At 38.6% G+C, this 21,845-nt stretch overlaps 1 protein-coding gene across 1 annotated transcript in view; it reads right to left on the bottom strand.

Moving 5' to 3' along the window:
* Nucleotides 1-21,845, bottom strand: part of LOC140229097 (uncharacterized) — a 38,421-nt gene that overhangs the window by 497 nt on the left and 16,079 nt on the right. The window contains exons 6-17 of the mRNA XM_072309363.1: nucleotides 20,360-20,410; nucleotides 19,348-19,407; nucleotides 11,858-12,073; nucleotides 10,606-10,803; nucleotides 9,540-9,833; nucleotides 6,062-6,085; nucleotides 4,704-4,721; nucleotides 3,293-3,580; nucleotides 2,655-2,725; nucleotides 2,044-2,154; nucleotides 1,263-1,357; nucleotides 443-512 (exon numbers count right to left, since the gene is read on the bottom strand). Of these exons, the coding sequence (XP_072165464.1) occupies nucleotides 443-512; nucleotides 1,263-1,357; nucleotides 2,044-2,154; nucleotides 2,655-2,725; nucleotides 3,293-3,580; nucleotides 4,704-4,721; nucleotides 6,062-6,085; nucleotides 9,540-9,833; nucleotides 10,606-10,803; nucleotides 11,858-12,073; nucleotides 19,348-19,407; nucleotides 20,360-20,410 (1,496 nt within the window). The remainder of the gene's footprint in view (nucleotides 1-442; nucleotides 513-1,262; nucleotides 1,358-2,043; nucleotides 2,155-2,654; nucleotides 2,726-3,292; nucleotides 3,581-4,703; nucleotides 4,722-6,061; nucleotides 6,086-9,539; nucleotides 9,834-10,605; nucleotides 10,804-11,857; nucleotides 12,074-19,347; nucleotides 19,408-20,359; nucleotides 20,411-21,845) is intronic.

Here is a 21,845-nt window from a genome sequence, read left to right as displayed (position 1 = left end):
ATGACAATATCTCACAAAACCATGCAGTTCCTTCACAGAACTTAATACTAGATATTCTTTGATCTACATCTATGGTATGTGAGACAAAGGTAATATGGATTTTTACAAACATTTTATTGAACTATAATGGAAATATGCAACCTAAAGAAGCACATACTTACATTTCAAGAGCAAAACATCATGTCATTAATGAAATGAATAACCTGATTGTTTTCCTAACCACAATTAGAATTATGATGCAGATTGAATACCGAAGAAAAGTAGGAAGATTTGTCCTGAAGTATGGATTATTTATCAAGCAATGGCACTACATTTATTCTCATTACATACCTAAAAGAAGCTGGGCAAGAAGAACATGCCCACATGATAAAATTCCTGTTGTTTATGTACTTAACCTGCAATATCAATCATTTCCATCCAATGTAGTATCAACTCTACTCACCTTGGCACGAAATATTTTCCAGTCCAAGGTTTCCAAGTCCATTTTGGCAATCACATTGCGAACAAACACACTAAAGAAGAAGATGAAATAAACAATTTATGAATTTAGACATCTATAAGTTGCACATACAATGCTGGAATACTCAATTACTGACCAATCTTGGTGAAAGTAAACAGATATGGGCATTTCAAAGTGTGATTTGTTTGTTGTTGTTTTTTTTTCAGTTGGGAATACTTTCTACAAGGCAATGCCACTTTGGCACTTCAACCATCAATTTTGGACAATTTCAAATCATGGGTTGACAGTCTTCTTGATGATTTTGCTTTCAACAAAACTCTAGTATGTGCTGCATAAAGAAATATACACTCAGTTGGCAGTCATGCTTTATATTATCAAAATAGATATGAAAGATAAAAACTAAACAATTGATTGTTACTCTGTTCAATGTAGACATAGCAGGCAAGTGATGACAGTGAACCTGTGAAAGTCATACTGACACATCTCATGTCATTAAAAAAATGTGATTGTTAGCTAATTCTCTTTTTGTCACTTTGAGCACAAGTTACCGTAAGGCCATAAATCACATGGATTACAGACATGCCAAGAAATATAAGACCCTGGGTCTATTGTATAGGAACTACATTGGATTGCGACTAAAAAGACAACCACAATTCTTCAAATGAATAATTCGATGACTGACCACCAGCATGAGAGTGACTTTGCCTCTTCTATTTTGGTTATATTTTGTTTGGTGTCATTGGGCCCTTTTAAAGCCTTTAATCCAATAACATGGAACCTCTTTTCCACTATCTATACTCACTCAATGGAAGAAATCTTTTGGTAGAGTGCCGCCATGAGGGAAAATAATCTGAAGTCTGTGCCATGGTGCAGGTTGTAATCTGCCAACTCCAGTACCTGAGGGGGGCAAACAATCAGTAGTGGCACAAACTTGGTCAGTTCTGATGTTATTACAACATACACTGTACACATTTATCATACATATTCCTGAAAAGCAGCACACCTAAACACACAGACACATCAGTGTCAGGAAGACAACCATGTACGGAAAATGACTGCCTACTGAAGATGGCGTAATTGCGTACGTTTGACGAAAATCAGAGCTGACTCTGAAACACTGCACTATTACTGTAAAAGTGGAAATTTTTGTGGTGCTAAAATTTTCTCGCATTTTGCGCAACCAGAAACCAGAGCAAAAAATAAGACGCACAGGAATATTTTGCTTGCTATGGTCCAGTAGTTCATGTCTTGATTCCATGGAATTAAAAACCCCTAGAAACTCATCTTACCCAGTCAAGCATAAAAATATATTCATGCAAAAATATCCCCTTTTACAGTACTTTCAAGTAAATTGTAGTAATGTGTTCCTGAAAAAAGATAATCAATACTTCTGTTGTTACGCTGCCTCCTCTTGTGTTTAACACTAGGCAACTGACTTTACATGACGTTAATACAAGATTCTCTCTCTCACACACACACACACACACACACACACACATTCTTACACACAAACACATACAATCAATTTTGACTGTGTCAGACATGATTAATAATGAATGATTTCTTGAGAGAGATTTTCTTACTCTTAGGACATAGGCCTCTTCTTTCTCAGTCAGTGTGGAAGCTCCTGTGATGCCTTTCAGAGCCAGGAGGGTCTCAAAAGGGCTCAAAAAGCCATCTTCATCCTCATCAACCTTAAAGGGCATTAAAAAATAAGATAAAATGAATAAATAGGTTAGCTTTAAAGAAAGGCTGCATTTGTTTGGGGTGAGTATGAACAGGTTTGTCAGATGAAATAAAATGAAGGAATTTTGAGACAGGAAACAATGCATCAAGTCAGGAAATGGATTGATCATGTCGAGACGTGAGCTAGGACAGCATCAGGAAGCTTGTTAAACATATTGCTTCCTGGAATGCCCCTGGAGGTATTAGAGAGGGAGAAAAAAAGCCACTTAACTGCTCATAATGCACTACACAGATGCAAATGCCTGGTGACACCATTTTTGATAACCAAAAAATGCCAATATCAACAAGTCCTAATGACTTCAGTTCTAATTCAACAAGAAAATGGCTTCTATTAGATAGGAGAATTATTCTCTGCTCAAATATGAGTGTTCAGATTTGTAATGTCAGTCAAATCTTTATGTTTTCTTCAGATGATGGGTGGAGGGGGAAAAAGGATCAGACAACTTACCGTACTAAAAGCCATCTGGTACATTCTGACCTTCTCTTCTTTTAGTATACAAAACTGGGCCAGCCAGCCATCTGGAAAAAGAACATATGACAAACATATTTTAAATGTATGGTTGATACAACATGTAAAGAGAAGACCTGAACAAACCACATAAACTAAAGATACTAAAGATTATAAGGTGGCATAAAGAGGTACATGTAATTTGAATTTTTAGCACTTAGCATGTGTTCCACACTACACAAGGCAAAACTTCATGAAATATAATCTCGTAAATTAATCAATGACTCCTAAATGTGCAACTTCTCATAACTTTATCAATTTTTAGCCACTTCCAAACTTAGTCATTTTATCACTGTACTGTATGTCAAGAAGACTACACCATAAGCATGGCTATTACTACAAGAAGACTTTGTACAATCACTAAGTTTTGTCAAAGAATGGTTTAACATCTTTCGACCTGGATATGCTAAGGATGAGTTGTCATAATGGCAAATAAATGACTGCCTACCTTCTGTATGAGAACCCATCCATGCTTCACACATAAATGCTACCATGATCTTTACAACAAATCTAGCATTAATTACAAATTTTGTTGGAATTAAGTTTTTCTGCATCGCAGTCTTCCAACTTCAACTTACACTCTTTGAATGATAACTCCTCTGGTACCGCCTTCTCCGGCATCACAAATTTCTTTTTCAGGCTCTCGAAGGCTTCCAGCGCCTTCTGCCGCCGCAACTCTGCCAGTCTCTGTCTCTCCATCTCGGCCAGAAACTCGGGGTCCTTCTCTGCTGGCGGCAGGGGGACCTTCTCTGGTTCAGGCGTGGGCTCCTTTGGAGGGGGTGTAGGGGTTGGAGTGGGAGGGGCCGGCGTGGGGATGGCAGGTTCGGGTTCAGGCGTGGGCTCGGGTGTGGGCTCTGGGGTGGGAACTGGTTGTCCAATTCATTTTGAAAAGAAGACAGACCAAATGAATACACATGAATATGGAAAACATTGTGCATAACATATGGCATCTGTGATATAATATGCTAGTTACAACATGAGGTGATGAACAAATATTTCGGCTTTTTATACAACCAACTATAAAAGTGGGCAAAGGTCTGTTGCAGGGAAAGTATGATTTAAAAGACCATAGAGTTAAGAAATCCTAAAATACTACTGAAATAGATCAGGACAAAGGAATGAATGATACCCGAATGCTTCAAAATTTTCATGTGATTATGGTTCTAGATGATTACTGAATTATTCTACATTTTCATTTGCACTATCTCCATGAAAATTCTAAATTAAAGACATATGTTTAAAATGAATAATTTCACTAGTTATTCAATAATATACAGCAAAAAAGCGAATAAACAAACACATGATCAGTGCAACACCTCAATCAGTGACAAAGACACTTTATATTCTAGAACAAAAAGTACAAAATCATCTATGTGCTCAGACACTTAGATATGTAAAACGTTCTACTTTTTGCATCAGAATTCAGTTAATCCCTACAAACTTGACCTGATTGTAAGTTAGCAAACCAACTAAGGAGTAGTAATGTGCCTCAGTCGGGGGGGGGGGGGGGGGGGGGGGTGCAGAGAGACACAATAGGGGCAAGGGGGCTTTGACATCTGAGCCAATTGGTGAAGAAAGCCCCCCAGTGCATGTGCCAAGTACAGTCAGGGTGAGAAGTTTCACTACATTAAAAAAAAGCTATAACCTTTTGCCACCATTATATCTGCAAAGAACATTCTATTTTGCCTTCATTACAGCACAGGCAAAATTCAAGCTTGAAATCATTCATACATGTAGCAGTGAGAAATCTGAACGTATCTTGAATTTTCCTTCACTATGGATTCTTAATGGCAGATTCTAGTTGCTGTCAGTTCACATTACATAATATCATTTCTTGCTGAGAAAACATACACAGATGAGTGCTGCTTTCCTGATGATTTTCAAAAAGATATCATTGCTAATAGTTGTCACAGTGACAATTAGAGCAGCAATAAAGAAACTGAAGGATGGTAAGGCACCTGGTCTGGATGGGACCTCTGGAGAAATGACAGAATGCAGGAGGAGAGACTGCTGTACATGCCATGAAAGCAATGATTGATAACATCAGGAAAACTGGTATTTGGCCAAGCGACTGGACACAATCTGAAATCATAACCTTACCAAAGGTACGACGAATGCGGGACTGCTCCAAGCATCGAAGCAGCAGTCTGTTGTGCCACCCTTCTAAAGTGCTACTAGAAGTTATTCCAAGCAGGCTAGCACATTTTGTAACACCACAGATCGTAGAGGAGCAGTTTGGTTTTCTCGCTGGCAAAGGGACATCTGACGCTAACCTCACCATTCGCAAACAGCATCGAGAAAACAGTGAAAACACAAAATCAACAACTGTGGCTGATGACTGATGACTGTGGCGCGGTTAATCGTGCTGTCTTGTGGAAAACTCTCCTGGATTATGGCAATCTTAAACATCTAGTTTGGCTACTTGAGAGAATATACTCAGAAAGCTACAGGAGTTATAAGAGTAGAAGGTGGCCACACAGACCAGGATCCCACTTGAGAAAGCAGTTTGGTAGGACTGCATTGTGTCCCCGTTACTCTTCAATGCCTGTGGGGAAGCCATTTTGCGACAGGTGAATGAGACGCTAGATGAAAGATCAGGTAGCAATGCTGGCGGAGGAGCAATATGGAATATCCGCTATGCCGATGACACCCCCCTGCTCGCACGCTCAAAGACAGAACTGGAAAAACAAGCAGCAGAACTAGAGAAATGCAGCCACATCCCCATACACGGTGTATTTGGTCTCCATATAAACTCAGCCAAAACTCATGCTATATGGTTCATGGTAGTAAAGAACAGATCTCCCTTGGTGGAAATGCAATCAGCCAGGTAAACCACTTCAAACACCTTGGCTCAATGGTAAAAATCGATGGAGACTCTACACCAGAGATTTGTGCTAGGCTGGAAATTGCAAGAGATGCCACCAGCCAACTAACTGGATTGCGAAAGGCAAAAGATACTAGCCTGAAACCGAAGAAGCAGCTAAAGAAATCTCTCGTGTGGAGCATAGCCCTCTATGGTGCAGAAAGTTGAGCAGAGTCAAATGAAGATGACAAAATCATCTGAGCTATGGGTTTGGCGCAGAATGGCGCAGGTCAGCTGGATAAATAGGACCAGTGCATGGATTCGTCAAAGAGTAGAAGTTTCAGAAGAAGAAGGTCTGCTTGCCCAGCTAAGGAAGAGGAAGTTGTCTATGTATGGACATTGGAAACGCCGATCAGACAGCCTTGTTCAGATGACAGTAGAAGGAGAGGTAGAAGGGAAGGCCAGGCCAGGACGGAGGAAAACCAGATGGATTGACAATATCAGGAAGTGGACAAATGGAAGAATGGCCGTGGCAAGAGCAAACGCACACAAGAGAATGCCGACAGTTCTATGAAGACTACGGCAATACAGCAGCAGCAGCAGTCACACTTACCAGAGATCACATCAATGGAAAAAATAGTTATCAGACATTTTAGCATTGCATATTTCAGAGAATGGAAAGTGTAAAGTGATGTGCGACAAGACAGTATAAACGACACGGCAAGGTGTGAGAACATGAATGCATCAAACAAAGTGCCAAAATGATATCTCGGGAACACCATCCCCCTCATACACTCTGTCACACACACACACAAACAAACACATTCTCTCTCCCCTTATAATGATAAACCTAGCCTAAAGAGTGAAAAAATGAGACATTTCAAACAGTTTTCTCTTCCAAATGCCAATTCTGTGCTCCCTATAATACCATAAAGACAGACTTCACAATGAATTGGTGCTTCAAAATGTGAAATGGGCATTATGACTCTGGTTTGGATAAAATAATGTAATCAAAACAACAATTATTACAAGTTGTTTTAGACAGACAAAGATATATTACTACCAGACCTTTTTTGCATTATCAAAACATACTTTAAGGCTGATGTGCTCATACACTGGTGCATTGCAAAGACTGTCAAAAACAGAAAAACAGAATAATACTGCCATAAGAATCAAACATTCATACAAATTTCACATAAATTTTGTTGGAATGTAAAGGTGCTCTTCACAATGATTCTAATGTGGTGCAAAAACTCTCAAGAGCAAAGACCACAGCAAATGAATGAGAAAATAAAAAATGTTTTCTCATCCTAGTGGATTTACGTTTAGGCTCTGGAGTGGGCGTTGGAGGAGGAGGAGTACGATAGACAACTGGAGGTAATGGAGGCGGCGCTGTTGGAATGCGATGATGGAGATAAAAGAATGATTGGCCAGCAATTTGGAAAGAAAGGACAGAAACAGGACACATGAAATGACAGTTCAGTACATACATCATTCATTGATATTGTGGTCATTAACCCATCAAGTACCTTGAACCACATTTTTATGGTTTGCTGCTGTATCTTTTTAGTATAATTTTTCTTCATTATTTTTGATAACTCTTCACAAGGGAGAATAAAAATTTTCTTTCATTTGAGCCACATTTAGAGCAAATACTGTTGTTACATGGTAGACATATCACAAGCCAATAAATTGCTATATCTATAACTGATCCTTAAATTGGCAATACAGTATCTGACACTGACAATTGATGGATAGGATTTTTCTGCTTGTTGTTGTTGCAGATTTGATAAATGTAACCACTTCCATCTATTCTCTCTCCAATATAAGAAACAAGTTAAAATTCAGAGTTGCCAATTTAAGGATAGGATGACAGACATTCTCAGCAGCAATAATACCGTGGTACTTCATGGGTTAATGCCTCATCCATATCCAAGGATCAGATATTTGAGTAACAAGAGAGTCAATCACTATTAGTGTTAGTTCCATTTGTCCAGTTCTTGACCAAAGAGGAGCAATGTATCAATGAAGAATTTTGAGTTTATGCAATGTTGCTACCATCACACGCCCACATGCAAAAATCTATTGCCTCCTCTATTTCTTAGGAGTTTTCTTGATTTCACATCAATATCATTTGCTCTTGAGTAAATGACAACTAAAGAATCAGCGATACACAATGTAGGATCTGTTAATAATCATTTGAACATACATTATTAGGACATAAGACATGAATGATCAACACTAAGCTGATAGTATCAAAGAGAAGTGTTGGTAACAGCCTCAAGAAATGTAAAATGAAATCTGACTCCATTAACATGTACAACATTCTAGAGGTATAATTAAGGATGTTTCAATCTTTTGATAAATAATTGATAATTTTGTTGAGTTTCTCACAAGCGACCAAGGCCATCCTGAAGAAATTCATTTTGTGTCATAGATAATGTAGGCTTATACCAAGTATACCAATCACATTAATCTTCAATTTTTACCAGAATTTCATTTTAAACCTTGAAAGTTGAAAATTTTCTGACCTTGAAAGTCACAAATGTCTCAAGTTTCACTGAAAAGAATGATTGACCTTACAGTGATATCCTTTTGAGTTAGCACTTATAGAATTTATTTGAATGCATGAATGAGTTAAGACTTATATCATATCCCATGCTTTGCACATGTTTGACAATTCATTACTAGTAACCCAATATTCATTGCAATAAAGATTAATGTTTCATTTTGTGTCATAGATAATGTAGGCTTATACCAAGTATACCAATCACATTAATCTTCAATTTTTACCAGAATTTCATTTTAAACCTTGAAAGTTGAAAATTTTCTGACCTTGAAAGTCACAAATGTCTCAAGTTTCACTGAAAAGAATGATTGACCTTACAGTGATATCCTTTTGAGTTAACACTTATAGAATTTATTTGAATGCATGAATGAGTTAAGACTTATATCATATCCCATGCTTTGCACATGTTTGACAATTCATTACTAGTAACCCAATATTCATTGCAAAAAAGATTAATGTTTGGATGAAAGTTACAGAAATGCTCAAAATTCCTTCAACAGAGGAGGTTGTAATGAATATAGGATGAGAAATAAAGTCACAGATGACAGTTTCAAGTTCTGAGCCAAAAGAGAGCACAGAAAAATAATTATAATTCTACAGCATGTTTGATTGGAGAGGACATATATATGAGAAAAAAGAAAGTTATTAGTGGAAAAGTGAGCAAAGAAAATGGGATTCCATCGGGATTCGAACCCGAGACCTCCGGATTGCTAGACCGGTGCTCTACCGACTGAGCTATAGAAAGCCCTAGTGCAGTGTTTGTCCCAGAAACCCTTAATTCTCAATGCTCGGGTGGTCAGAAGCTATAGCAGTGTGTTTGTGTGTGACACACACGCACACACTTGAACCTGGCACAGGACGAACACTGCACTAGGGCTTTCTATAGCTCAGTCGGTAGAGCACCGGTCTAGCAATCCGGAGGTCTCGGGTTCGAATCCCGATGGAATCCCATTTTCTTTGCTCACTTTTCCACTAATAATTTATATTCTTTCTGGTCAGTTTATTCTGTCTTTATTTGTTAAAAAAGAAAGTTGTCAGGAAATTGAATAATGATAAACATATAAAAGTAATGATGAGATTAAGACAGGATGATGAAAAATTACAGAAAATTTGTTTCACATAGACAGCTTTATTGGTCAAGAAAGAATACATTCAGTATACTGAAAAAGTACTACTTATCCATTCTACACTCTAAATATCGATTGTTATCTTCACACTTCAATGACATTGAAATAAGAAGAGAAACATGAAGCACTTCATTGTTAATTTTTTAGAAAAATTGCATGGCTTTATGCCATTATAATGACAATTAGTTTAATATCACTTTTCACCATTTTGTACAGCAATTAATTTTTTGTTTCAAATTCACAAAAACACTACAGCAACATTGCGATTGTGAAATGCTTGTACTCTGAAAAAAAAAATTATATTCAATATGTTCAATCATACATACCCAACTTGATCTTTGGTGGTGGTGGTGGGGGCGTGGGTTCCTTGACTGGAGAAGGGGAGGGTGTAGGGGGCTTGGGGGTGGGCTCCTTGGGGGTGGGTGGCTTGGGGGTAGGGGGCTTTGGAGATGGGCACTTTGGGGGTTTGGGCGGGGCAGGCGCCTTTTTCTTCTTCACGATTGGCTTTCGCTTGGGTGCCGGTTTGGGTTGAGATGGAGGTGGGGTGGGAGATTTGGGCGGAGGGGTAGGGGATTTAGGAGGTGGCGGGGTCGGGGACTTCGGCGGAGGTGGAGTTGGTTCTGTGGGGGGAAAAAATTAACAAAGGACACACAAATTTGTTACCTTCAGTCATAATAGGTGCCTACAACACTTGAAAAGGAATATGCTGTAGTGTCGCATAGAGCAACATAGCAGGAACTGCTAGGAGAGGCATGCGTTTGACAATTCTTTTACCATTCATTACTCTTTCACCATATTTCAATTCATTTTCTAGTATTATTGGAGCATAATAGTCAATACTAAAGGACATAAGCTATTGCCCATGAACAGTGACGGATCCAGGGGAGCGCACCAGGCACGTGCTCCCCCTATATTTTTTGTTAAAACAAAAGAAAAAAGAAAAAAAAAAGGAGGGAAGGGTGCCTGTGCCCCCCCCCCTTTAATATTGTACAGCCACCCCCTCTTTATGGAATTCCTGGATCTGCCCCTGCATGAAGGCTCATACTGTGTGTATAAGGGATCACACAACTAAAGAATGAGGTGCCCAATATTTAGAAAATGATTTAGAAACAGCAACATTTACACAGATCTGCAATATGTCATATTGTCATATGTCATATATGTTTCTTGGTACATGAAATCACAGTAAACTACAAATATGACTCTTTCACATTTCTTTTTGATGATACAGAATAACATGTGCCTTTTATCATCCCTTCTGGGAATGTCTAAGTTTACTTTAATGCAAGTGATACAAATCATTTATTTATTCAGTAGTTCACATATCATTTAAAATAATAGATTATGAATATGATGTATGATAATTTAGCTGCATTAGCAAGAGTGACTTACCTCTTGGTGGGGGTGGAGTTGGCACTTTGGGGGCTGGAATGGGGGAGGGTGGGGGACTGTGTAAGTCAATCCTATCTATGTCCTGTACTTCTGGCACCCAGGGTTCCTCAATTTTCAAAGGAGGGTCAAAGGTCACTTCCAGTCCGCTGTATGACCCGACCGATGACATCTGATTTGCATCAAGGGACAATGCTTCACCTGCACATAAAAAAGAAACCATTTCTTCAGTTCACTATGATTATAACTACATAATCAAATTATCAGGTTTCTTTATTTCTCCTGGTGGTACCTTTTGATTGAGATATTCTAAGAGCAATAACAATAATGTATCACATTTATTGCCAAATTTCTATGTGCTCTCTATACTAGCCATTAAAATGTGCAAGTGTCTATTGCAATATAATATACTTATAAAATATGATTAGTGATGAAAAACCGTACCAATTACAGAGCAGGTAGCAAGTCAAGTGGTGGGCACTCTTTATAATTTACACTTATCCAATTAAGTGGATTTTGTACAGGTGGGTTTCATATGCCCTTTTGGGAAGCATGGATATGAACTGTGTGAGATTTCAATTATTTAATTGCTCTTCATTAAACTCTTTAGACATGCTTATGACACTAGCAGTCATATATTGACTAGACACTTTACAACCCTACTGCAGGCAACTTGCTCCTTAACCTAATGAAATAAAAGGCAGGAATATATATCTCAATTAAATTCTATGCAGGTTAAACACAGGTGGTAACATAAAGGTGGTAAAGTGCTACTGTAAATCATGTCCCGGATATTTTCAAAATAAGAACTCCTGAAAAGGCTTTGGAAAATCTTGGAGACAATATTAAGAAAACTCACAAAGCCTAACCCATCATGTTTGACGAGGTCAAGCACATGTTCTCTATTATACACAGAACACAGTAACTCTTATACCATACTAGAACTAGCATAATTATGTGTTCAGAGCACATACTTCAATTGCAAGTTGCTCCAGGCCATTGACTATATGTGGTCTCATGAACTGGTCCAATTACTCATCAAGTTCACTATGGAAAATTAAAATCTTGTGGTCTCTCCAAAGAAGTGGTCTTCTGCTTTAGGTGCCAGCTAGATCAGGTTTGAATGTGACACATATCCTCCTCACGGCTCTGTATACCATTAATTTTGTACATGATCGTTCAAATGACTGAAGAGAAAATGATGCTAACATATATACAGAGCACACAAAACAACGAAGATGATGATGTCACCCACCATAAACTTCAGGCTGGAGGATCTCCACGAAGTCGACAGTGAAGTGGAGCTGGGTGAGACCAGAGGAGGAGACTTCTCCCGGGAGGAGCAGATTCCCATCCTCGTCCTCCTCAAACTGGCCATCTCCTCCTCCCCAACTCATGACCTCTTCCCAGTCAACCGTGGTGGCAGTGTAAGGGGGACTGGGGAGGCGCAAGAGGTCTACCGGTGTCTTGACTGGTGGTGGCACAGGATGGGATGGATGGGGGTGGATGAGGGTGAAAAAAAAAAAAGGAAGAGCTTATCAAACAGACACAGGGGATGGGTTAGGGAAAAGCAGAATGCTAGCATTCATGTGCAATGTGCATTTAGAAATTGGTTAAGGTATTTTGATACATCATATTGAGTACATACAGTAATACTGCGGGTCTGCAGGGGCAGAGCAGGTACGGGCACTGCAGCAGCATATCAGGTGAGTAAAATTACTGCATGTCATATTTATACTCTCTGTGCTTTTGTAATAAGCATCTGCGCAAGCAAATTTTGCAAATTCATGCCATATGCAAGCATACTTTGTATGCCACAGCAGTGCCCATGTCTTCAGTCAGATGCACATTTACATCCAAATCTTGCATGGTGTGATGTGTGATGCTGGGGAGAGGGGTATGAAGGAACTTTTGGATGTCCACCTTGCTAATATGCATAATAAACATATTCATGTATGCACCACTCAGCAGAATGGAGCACATGAGGACACCTTCTATGTACAGGCTCACATGATGTACTCTACATACATTTGTGTGTGATGTTTGCACTGGTACAACCAGATACTTACTATTTCTACTAGCTCTATCCTTTCAAAAGCAAGCAAGCAAACAAACAATCAAACAAACAACTTCACAAACAAAACCAACACTGCCATCATTCATTTCAGCCATTTCTTAGCATTCACACACAGATACTGACAGTGCACACCTTTACATGACATTTTAACCTTATGCAAATGAACATGTGAATATCATGTCCAAACTTTCATAAAGAATGCACACTTACAATTGTAAGTACACACATGTTGTATTGGTATTTTTGCAATTTTATGAATTGCTGATATACAGTTTAAGGCAAGAAACATCTCTGATTATTATATACATCATGTAGCCGCCTTTTCATACATTACTCTACAGGGAGTCTCATAAACAAATTGTACATGTCTGTACTTGTAATCTATCTTTGTTTCATACCATCATTTCCACTTTTGAAGAACATTAGACAATAATATGAAACTCAGCATGTTCATATTAATCCACATTACCATTCACTGACAATTAATCATACACAAATATGTAAATCCTGGCACACATGACAACATCAAAATTGACAACAGAATGCAAAAAATAACAAATTCATTACATCACTATGACCTCCTTGAATTTTTAGTACAACCCCTGAACCTGAAAAACACACTCATATCATCAGTAAAAGAAGAAAGTCACATGTAAAATTTAAAATAGAAAGAAAGACAAGTTATTCCACAAAGTAAACAAATAGCAGTTTATATCATTGTGGTATTCAGCTATTGAAATACTTTGTCTATAATATACAAATTGTACATATCACTAAACTAATCAAGAATTTTTCTTCAAGAATCAGCACTGCAGTCAGGTAAACTCAACTTTCTCTTTTTGTATATGCCTAAAAGAGCCTAACTTATATTCATTATCCGCGTTTGAATTTTCCTCTTCTCTTTCTCTTTCTCATTAACCTCAACCAATAGGATTATGACTTCAAAATATTTGAAAGACACTGCAAAGAATGATATATTAAAGGTAAAATGAAGAGGGGAAAGGAAAGTGATATAAAGAGTATGACAGATATAGAAGAGAGAAAGCCAAAGAGAGAGAGAGATAGAGAGAGATGGAACTTCCAAAGATTAACTCTTAAACTGTTGAGGACGAGTAGATATTGCTAAAGCATGCCTTTCCCGCACCTGTCTGAGTATCGGGGGGGGGGGGGGGGGGGTCTTGTGGGTTAATGTGCTAGTTCACTGGCTGGCAAGCACACTTAAAATGGGCGCAATAATTGTCTGGAAACTTGTTGTCAGTGAATAGAGATTACTTGAATAATTCTCCTCATCCCTATTATGTCACCATGGTCTTCCTTGCTGGACTGAGGTGATTTGTTATACCTGACCAGCCTGACCAATTTTACAATGAGGTCAAGTTTAGATCATGGATTACTGAGTGCTGATGAAAAAGGCTCATCAAGTTTGGCTAACTAGTCCCCAGGCACATAAATAAAGAGTTACTGGAAAGAGATAGAGGTGGAAGTAGAAGCAGAGACAGCAGACTGCTGGGGGTGACTGGAGAAGAGAAGAGATGGACAAAGAGGAGGAAGCTTTATAGTCCGTTGGGGACGAGTCCCGAGTATACTTGGGCAGGTGTTTATGGGAAATGTGTGTTGAAGTAAAATCAGTTTGTCCTCAACGGGTTAAGAGGATACTAAAGTTTTGGTTGAGATGGGAAGTCAGGTTTTAATTTTTTGTGAGATAACTGAAAACCAATAATATGAAATATTAAAGACCAAACAATTCTATGAGGAATTACATGTGCATTTGATGAAAATCAGTTCTAAAATGGCTGAGAAATTAGAGCACAAAGCAAAACAAAGTGGTTCTGAAGGTGAGTCACATCATTTCTAGGACCACTTTGTTTAACTTTGTTTTTTTGGATATCTCGGTCATTTCAAACGCGATTTTCATCAAATTAACTTTGAATACCATTGAGAATGGTTTGCTCTTTAATATTTCATATAAGTGGTTTCTAATTATATCACAAAAAGTTCAAAACTGAATCCCCATCTCAACCAAAACTATACCATCCCTTTATTAACCCTGAGTGAGCTTTCTGTGCCAGTTGGCACAAAACCTCCATAGAATTGTACATACTGTCCAAAGTCCTTGGTACAGAAAGGGTTATAGTACAGAAAAAAGAAGAAGAAGAAGTGACAGATGAAAAGCAAAGGGGCAAAGTTAAGGTGTGTCTTCATCAGCCCGAAGTTCAAACTAGCGGGATATTTTGCGGTCTGGGAAAATAGCCCAATATTGCGAATGTGCGTTTTCATCAGCTCGAAACAGCCCGCTTGGGGAAACTAGCCCGAAATTTGATGTATGCGTGTTGCATCACCAGTAGTTCGAAAGTGGATTTCCCTGTGCAAATCTCCCGTATCACCGAATGTACAATCAGGGAGGTGAACAACAGACTGGTACATCGGACACGTTTCGGTATAGTAGGTATCAGAATAGTACCTCAGTAACAAGCTCGATCGACTCGCGTTCATCGCGTCGATCTCGATCATTCAATTCATGAATTTCTTCAGTCGAGATGTTTTCATTGCAACTGATTGACAAATTGCCCTACATCGACGTAAATAAGCACTGAATTGATCAGCATTCATGAATTGAATAACAAAGCAGTACCCGCTGCATGCTATAAGGATTAGAACCAACACTTGCTGTCGGGTGAAAGCTCGGTAGTCTAGTGGAGATGACGCCTGTCCGGTGATCAGGAGGTCGTGGGTTCGAATCCTGCTCGAGTATGTACGCCCATGATTTTTTATCATGGCTACTACTAAAACACTGATCAATTCAGTGCTTATTTACGTCGATGTAGGGCAATTTGTCAATCAGTTGCAATGAAAACATCTCGACGGAAGAAATTCATGAATTGAATAACAAAGCAGTACCCGCTGCATGCTATAAGGATTAGAACCGACACTTGCTGTCGGGCGAAAGCTCGGTGGTCTAGTGGAGATGACGCCTGTCCGGTGATCAGGAGGTCGTGGGTTTGAATCCTGCTCGAGTATGTATGCCCATGATTTTTTATCATGGCTACTACTAAAACACTGATCAATTCAGTGCTTATTTACGTCGATGTAGGGCAATTTGTCGATCTCGATCATGTACACAATACATGTAATGAGCTTTCAGGTCTATTTTCTACCATTCTGTTAGTACATTAGTGTGCAAATCGTATCAATGTTGACAGTTTACGGAACACCGTATATCCGTGATAAGTAGACGGGGCTTTCGTCGGAAAGCAAAATGAAGGGTACAGTTCGTAATCTGTTGCTTGCATCAGCCAGTGCTTCCCCATAATGTATGGTGGGAACAAGAAATTTTCGGGCTGATAAAGACGCAAATGAATTAGCGTGCTAGTTCATGAACTAGCCCAAGATTTTGGGGGAAATTTTCCCGATCAAATAGCGCGCTATTTGCATCTTTACCACACAAACAGCATGCTATTTGGACATCGGGCTAGTTTCGAAACTTCGGGCTGATGAAGACAGGACTTAGAGTAAAAAGATGGTAGGAGTGAAAAAAAAAGAGGAAAACATAGGAAGTTGACGAGAATGCCACAGAGGATTAACTACGGTGGAGAAAAAGAGAAACAGGGTACAGGATTAAGGGTGGGAAAGGGGGCCAGTGAAATGAGAAAGCCAAGAGAGCAAGGGAAGATCCATCGGCAGATCCCTTTCTCTTTCTCCCTGTGTAATTTCACAGCTTATATTTACTTGGGGTAGTAGTATACCAATCGGATTCAACCCCTGCAGCAAGTGAGTCAATACTTGCAAAGACAGGGTTTTAAGAGAACCATTTTATACTAGAATGTGGTCTGTAAAGTAGCTTCTTTTTTGGGCTCCATACTCATACTTCGTATGATTATCAGAGTGTAACCACATGGCAGTGTAGGTGAATTGTAATGTATCTTATCAGCAGAAACATGTATCTTATAACAGAAAAGAATACTGAAAGAGAAAAAGAGAACAAAGCAAAATAAATCTTAATTACTCCTCAAAATAAAAATGATTAATATCCAGGTGTCCCTTTATTTCTCATTCAGCACAGACACCAATCGATAATTTCAAAAAATTCTTCTTTAACCCGTTGAGGACGAGTCCCGAGTATACTCGGGCAGGTGTCTATGGGAAATGCGTGTTAAATGCGTGTTGTAGCAAAATCAGTCCGTCCTCAACGGGTTAAGAACCACATACAATCTCTCTTCAAAGTCTTCTAAATCAATTATCATTATGAAGTAAAACTTTTCACAAGAACGCAGACTGTTAGGGAACATTTCAAGAATACCAGTAGTTAAAAAGAGGATCACACCCAACTCATCAAACATATCAAAGTCGAATATTGATTTTTTTAATAAAATAGCAAAACAAGCAACATCTATTTTAGGTCTCCTGTTTTATATGCCATCCAAAACAAACACTCATCATCCATCTTAAAATATGTTATTCAAAAACCAAACACCATATTTCAGAAATCACCTTCATCAACACGTTACAGAGTAAACCTTGTTATATTCTCAGAACTTGTTAGAATCTCTCCGGGACAGTTAAAATGATGAAAACATCCCTAAACATCAAACATAACAGACTGAACACACTTTGATAGGTGTGTTTCTGTTGTCACCCCACAAATGCACTCACAAATTAAGACAGAGCATGGGGAGCTAGTGTTGTAGCTCCACAGTCAGAGTTTACTCTGATAAAATGTAATACGAATTTCAAGCAGTGCTCGTGCAAAGACATCAGTTATCACTCTCAGCAAACGGTGGAATGTGGTGCAACAATGAGACTGCAAGCGCCGACAAACCTTCCTCGGGTGTGGGCGGGGACACCCTAATGACGGGGAGTGCGAACAGCGCAGGGAGCGCACCGAATGACGGCACTGCCGTGATCACCGGGAGCGACAACTGAGGCTTGGGCAAAACCTCGTCCTCCTCGGCGGGGCGGGGCGGCGGTGACCACGGGGGGATCGGTGGAGGTGGTGGTGGTGGTGGTGACGGTGATAGTGACGACGACGGCAACGATTGCAGTGGGGGGTGGGGTGGTGGTGATGATGATGGTGCTGAATGCGTGCCGGCATGCATGGCGATGATGATGATGAATGGGTGGTAAGCAACATTCTAGCAGTGACTACTGACAACAACTTGTGGCTGGTGGATTTAGTTTTGAGTGCAACTACTTTATGCAAGCTCTACATGAACAACACTGAACATCTAACAAGTTTCTAATGTGCAGGTTACCCCTAGAAGCAGTAATAGGTTTGACAGATATGAATAATATTGAACTGTTGATGGTATGGGGATACCACCTGTTTTCTTGTAGGCTTTCTGCTTGAGCTACCAGCAACTAAAGCATAGCATGATGCTAAAAAGTTCCAGAGAGGAGCTTTCCTCCACCACTTGCATAAAAATTGAAGCCGCAACCATGAAACCCAAAAGCAGTACTGGAAAGGAGTAACATGAGTATGAAAGCCACAGCCTCTACAGAAGTTTTGATTATTCCCTTTAAACACCACTGTTTCCCATAGATCGTATAGCATAAATACCCAGGAATTCATGTTCAAGGTGGAACTAGTTGCAAGACTAGCATTCCAATCACCATGAAATGGGATGTCTGAATCACTCGCAGAACCAATGCCCTCTATGAACACAGATTTATAATCACACTTTGAACTTACTCGATACAGGTGATTGGTTGATTGGGGTCAGTGAACTTTCAAGCAGGGGAAGTAACCTTTTATATTGAATCCTTGACCTTTTGCCTTTTGAATACATAGCTGACAAAGAATGCATAAATATAGGCAGATAAATTTCTGCAGCACATGGAGGAGCTATGTTTTACGAGCATATTTTCCACAACACAGGGCTTATCTTCCAGTATTTACATCTCCATCTGGAAGTATAAGATTGTCTATGATTTCAAAGTAATTATGATAAAAGTAATATTTCATCATTCAAAGTGAGCTCTGAGGCATATGTGTGCAAATGAGCTGTTTTGTTGCTCTACAGAACAACACATTCCTTCTCAGTTGTGAAGGAAAATACGCAACTATTACGTAATAATTAAGGAGGCCAAAGCCACGTATCTGTCTTTGTGTTACAGTATGCACATTATCAGGAAGATTTTGCAGTTTTCTATGCTATGGGATGACAATATTAAATTTTGCTGTATACTTGTCAGCCAAATAAGTTACAAAGAACTTTGAATACCATTATAGGGTTGAAAAGCACTGTAAGCAAACAAAAATGTTATCGAGCTCCATATCATGACCACATATAACAGTTATATAAGTTTTAAATTGTCTTAAGATTGTAAAAGAGCTTTGATGGGATTATACGCAGATAATCTTTAGCATGTTTAGTGACACCTTTTTTGGTGATAATATGTCTAGCAATATGCATTAAGCAGGATTCTGAGGTATTGGAGGGACTTTAAGCTGTATGCACCCATCCATCAAAATGACAGGTCTATGCTTGCTAAATTTAAACCAGATCTATGGTACTATGTAAGATTAGCTTGAGGAAAGAGACATTGACATATCAAAAGCCAATTCAGCATTTTTTTTTTTGGGGGGGGGGGGGGGGGGGGCGGGGAACAGGGAGCTGGAGGGTTGAGCATGATACAAAGAAACAAAATAGCTCTAGATTTCCCTGTCTTACCAGTGCTGGCTGATATGACGGACTGCTTGTCAAACTCTTTACTCGGCGTCGTTTGCTTTCCTTTATGTTTGGAAGCAGCGTGCAACAAAAGGTGGTGGTAAATTGCCAAAAAACAGTTTGCATTGATGTGTTATCAAACAAAATTTCTGCTATTATAGTGAACACAGAACAAAACAAATATGAATGGTGCATGATGCTATATACTACAATATGTTACTGAATGAAATGAATGAAAACTGCACAAATCAATTCAAAGACCATGCTGTGGATTTACAGCTAAACAGTTATTTGTGCTCTACGTGAAACATCCTATCGGTGAAATTACAACATATTATGTGGAAGCTATAATACGGTAGTGGCTATAAAAACAAAGTAATTGGTCTATTTGTAGTGTGACTGGACATAAGGATTTTACTATTCTTTCTTCAATTAATTCAAAATAACTTTATATGTGCTTGCTGTGTGTGAACACAAGACAGGGTTACAATGATGTGCTTTGTCAAACATGGTATCTAATGGGGACATAGCACTGACTAATGAGACGAGTGTTCCTTTTGTGTTTTTTTCACCGCCTAAATTAACTCTGTCACGAGAGGTCATTTAAACACAGTGGCAATGGCAACTCAATAATCATTAGAATTGTGACACAACATATTTGGCATTTTTGTTTTGTGCACATGTCAATAAATGAATCCACTTTATCATGTAACATCACACTCAAATACATATTGTTAGCCTTTTTTCTTTTTTATTTCATTTTGCAGTTAAAAGTCACACATTTGTTTCCAAAGGTATCAAACAAAAACTGCAGATTTCTGAAAAAAACAAGATTGCCAATTGAGCATTTGACTTCACGTCAGAGTGGTTGCGGAGGCAGCATTTTATCTATTTTTTAATGTTTAAAGCAAAATGTTAGTGCTAAAGTAAAAGTTTTTGCTCTGATTTAGATTAGAAATTTTTCCAAGCAAAGAAAAAAAATAAAAATAAAGGAAATATGTTTGAAATGCCTCACCAGTTGACAGTGATCCATAGTCACTATTCTCCTCTTGTTGACTACTAGGAACTAGAATTGGAGGAACAAAAGATACTGATTGAAATACAGTATATTAAATTTTTCCCCACTTCTTTAATTATACATGCATGCAAATCCCATAAAACCCTGTACATCTTATATTCACCTCCACTATAACTTCACGTACATGCTGGTACTCCAGGATTCCATAAAAAAATGAAGAGCGTGTTCAGTTGCCAAGCAGCTAGATGATGCTAGCAGCTTGCCTCATAAGAATCACACAATTATTTAAAGGGATGGTACAGTTTTGGTTGAGGTAGGGATTCAGACATCAACTTTTTGCGAGATGATTAGAAACCTCTTTATATGAAATATGAAAGAGCATACAATTTTTTATGAGGAATTTTAAGTTTATTTGATGAAAACTTATTTTGAAATGGCCGAGAGATCAAAAAACAAAGTAAAACAAAGTGGTCCTAATAAAAGGTTGGTCTCACCATAGAGCAACTGTTGTATCTCCATGGTGCCACCTTTTATCACGACCTCTTTGTTTTTGGACATCTCAGCCATTTCAAAACCAATTTTCATCAAATAAACTTTGAATTCCATTTCATATGTTGTTTCTCATTATCTCACAATAAAAGCTGGAAATCAACATCTCAACCAAACTATACCATACCATCTACTACTACTGGTTGGACTCTTGTAACATACTATCAAGCTAACTGTTTGGTATCCATTGCTGTTGAGGTTAAGGGATGATGACAGTGATGATGATGATGACGATGGTGATAATACATGAACTCGTGGTCCAGACAAACACAAACTATCAATTCTAAATTGCGTTCAGGCATCACGGTGTATAACAAGGGGTGTGATGAAATAACACACAAAATTATGACATATTAAAACAAATAATCAAAATAAGAGGATGGGCTTTGCAAAGTGTTGAGGCAAATTACTGCATTGCAAACATATTTGTGCTCTTAATTTTGATTATCCACCAGATAAAATGCCAAGACATAACTGCTAAAATGGATTACAGCAATAGCTATCAACTATGCTCAGGTCCCTAATGAGAATTTATCATATAATTTCCTTTGCAAAAATATTGTTACACTTCAAGTAGACTGGCATATATCCCATCCCCCCCTCCCCCCCCCCAAAAAAAAAAAAGAGGAGTAAACTTTGAAGAAGTTTCACCAAACTTGAAATGAACACAGAACATGTTACCATGAATATATTTCTCTTTACTGCAGTAGCTTGACTGAACGACAAAATACGCCTTTACGGGTGCATATATAAGACTTGCTGGAACTCCACACTAAAACAGTGATATGCGTTATCTTTAATATGATTATCTTTCCTGTTCAAATCATGTCATCAGAAACCATAGCAACCATGGCACCAAATCTTAATAACATTACCTTATTCTTGTCATAAACAATTCTGAGTTACTGTACAGTTATTTCAAACATTGCAAACA

The sequence above is a fragment of the Diadema setosum genome, chromosome 5 (assembly GCF_964275005.1).
Source record: "Diadema setosum chromosome 5, eeDiaSeto1, whole genome shotgun sequence".
Lineage (NCBI taxonomy): Eukaryota > Metazoa > Echinodermata > Echinoidea > Diadematoida > Diadematidae > Diadema > Diadema setosum.
Note: the sequence above shows the minus strand (reverse complement) of the source record. Positions and strands in the feature narration are given on the sequence as shown.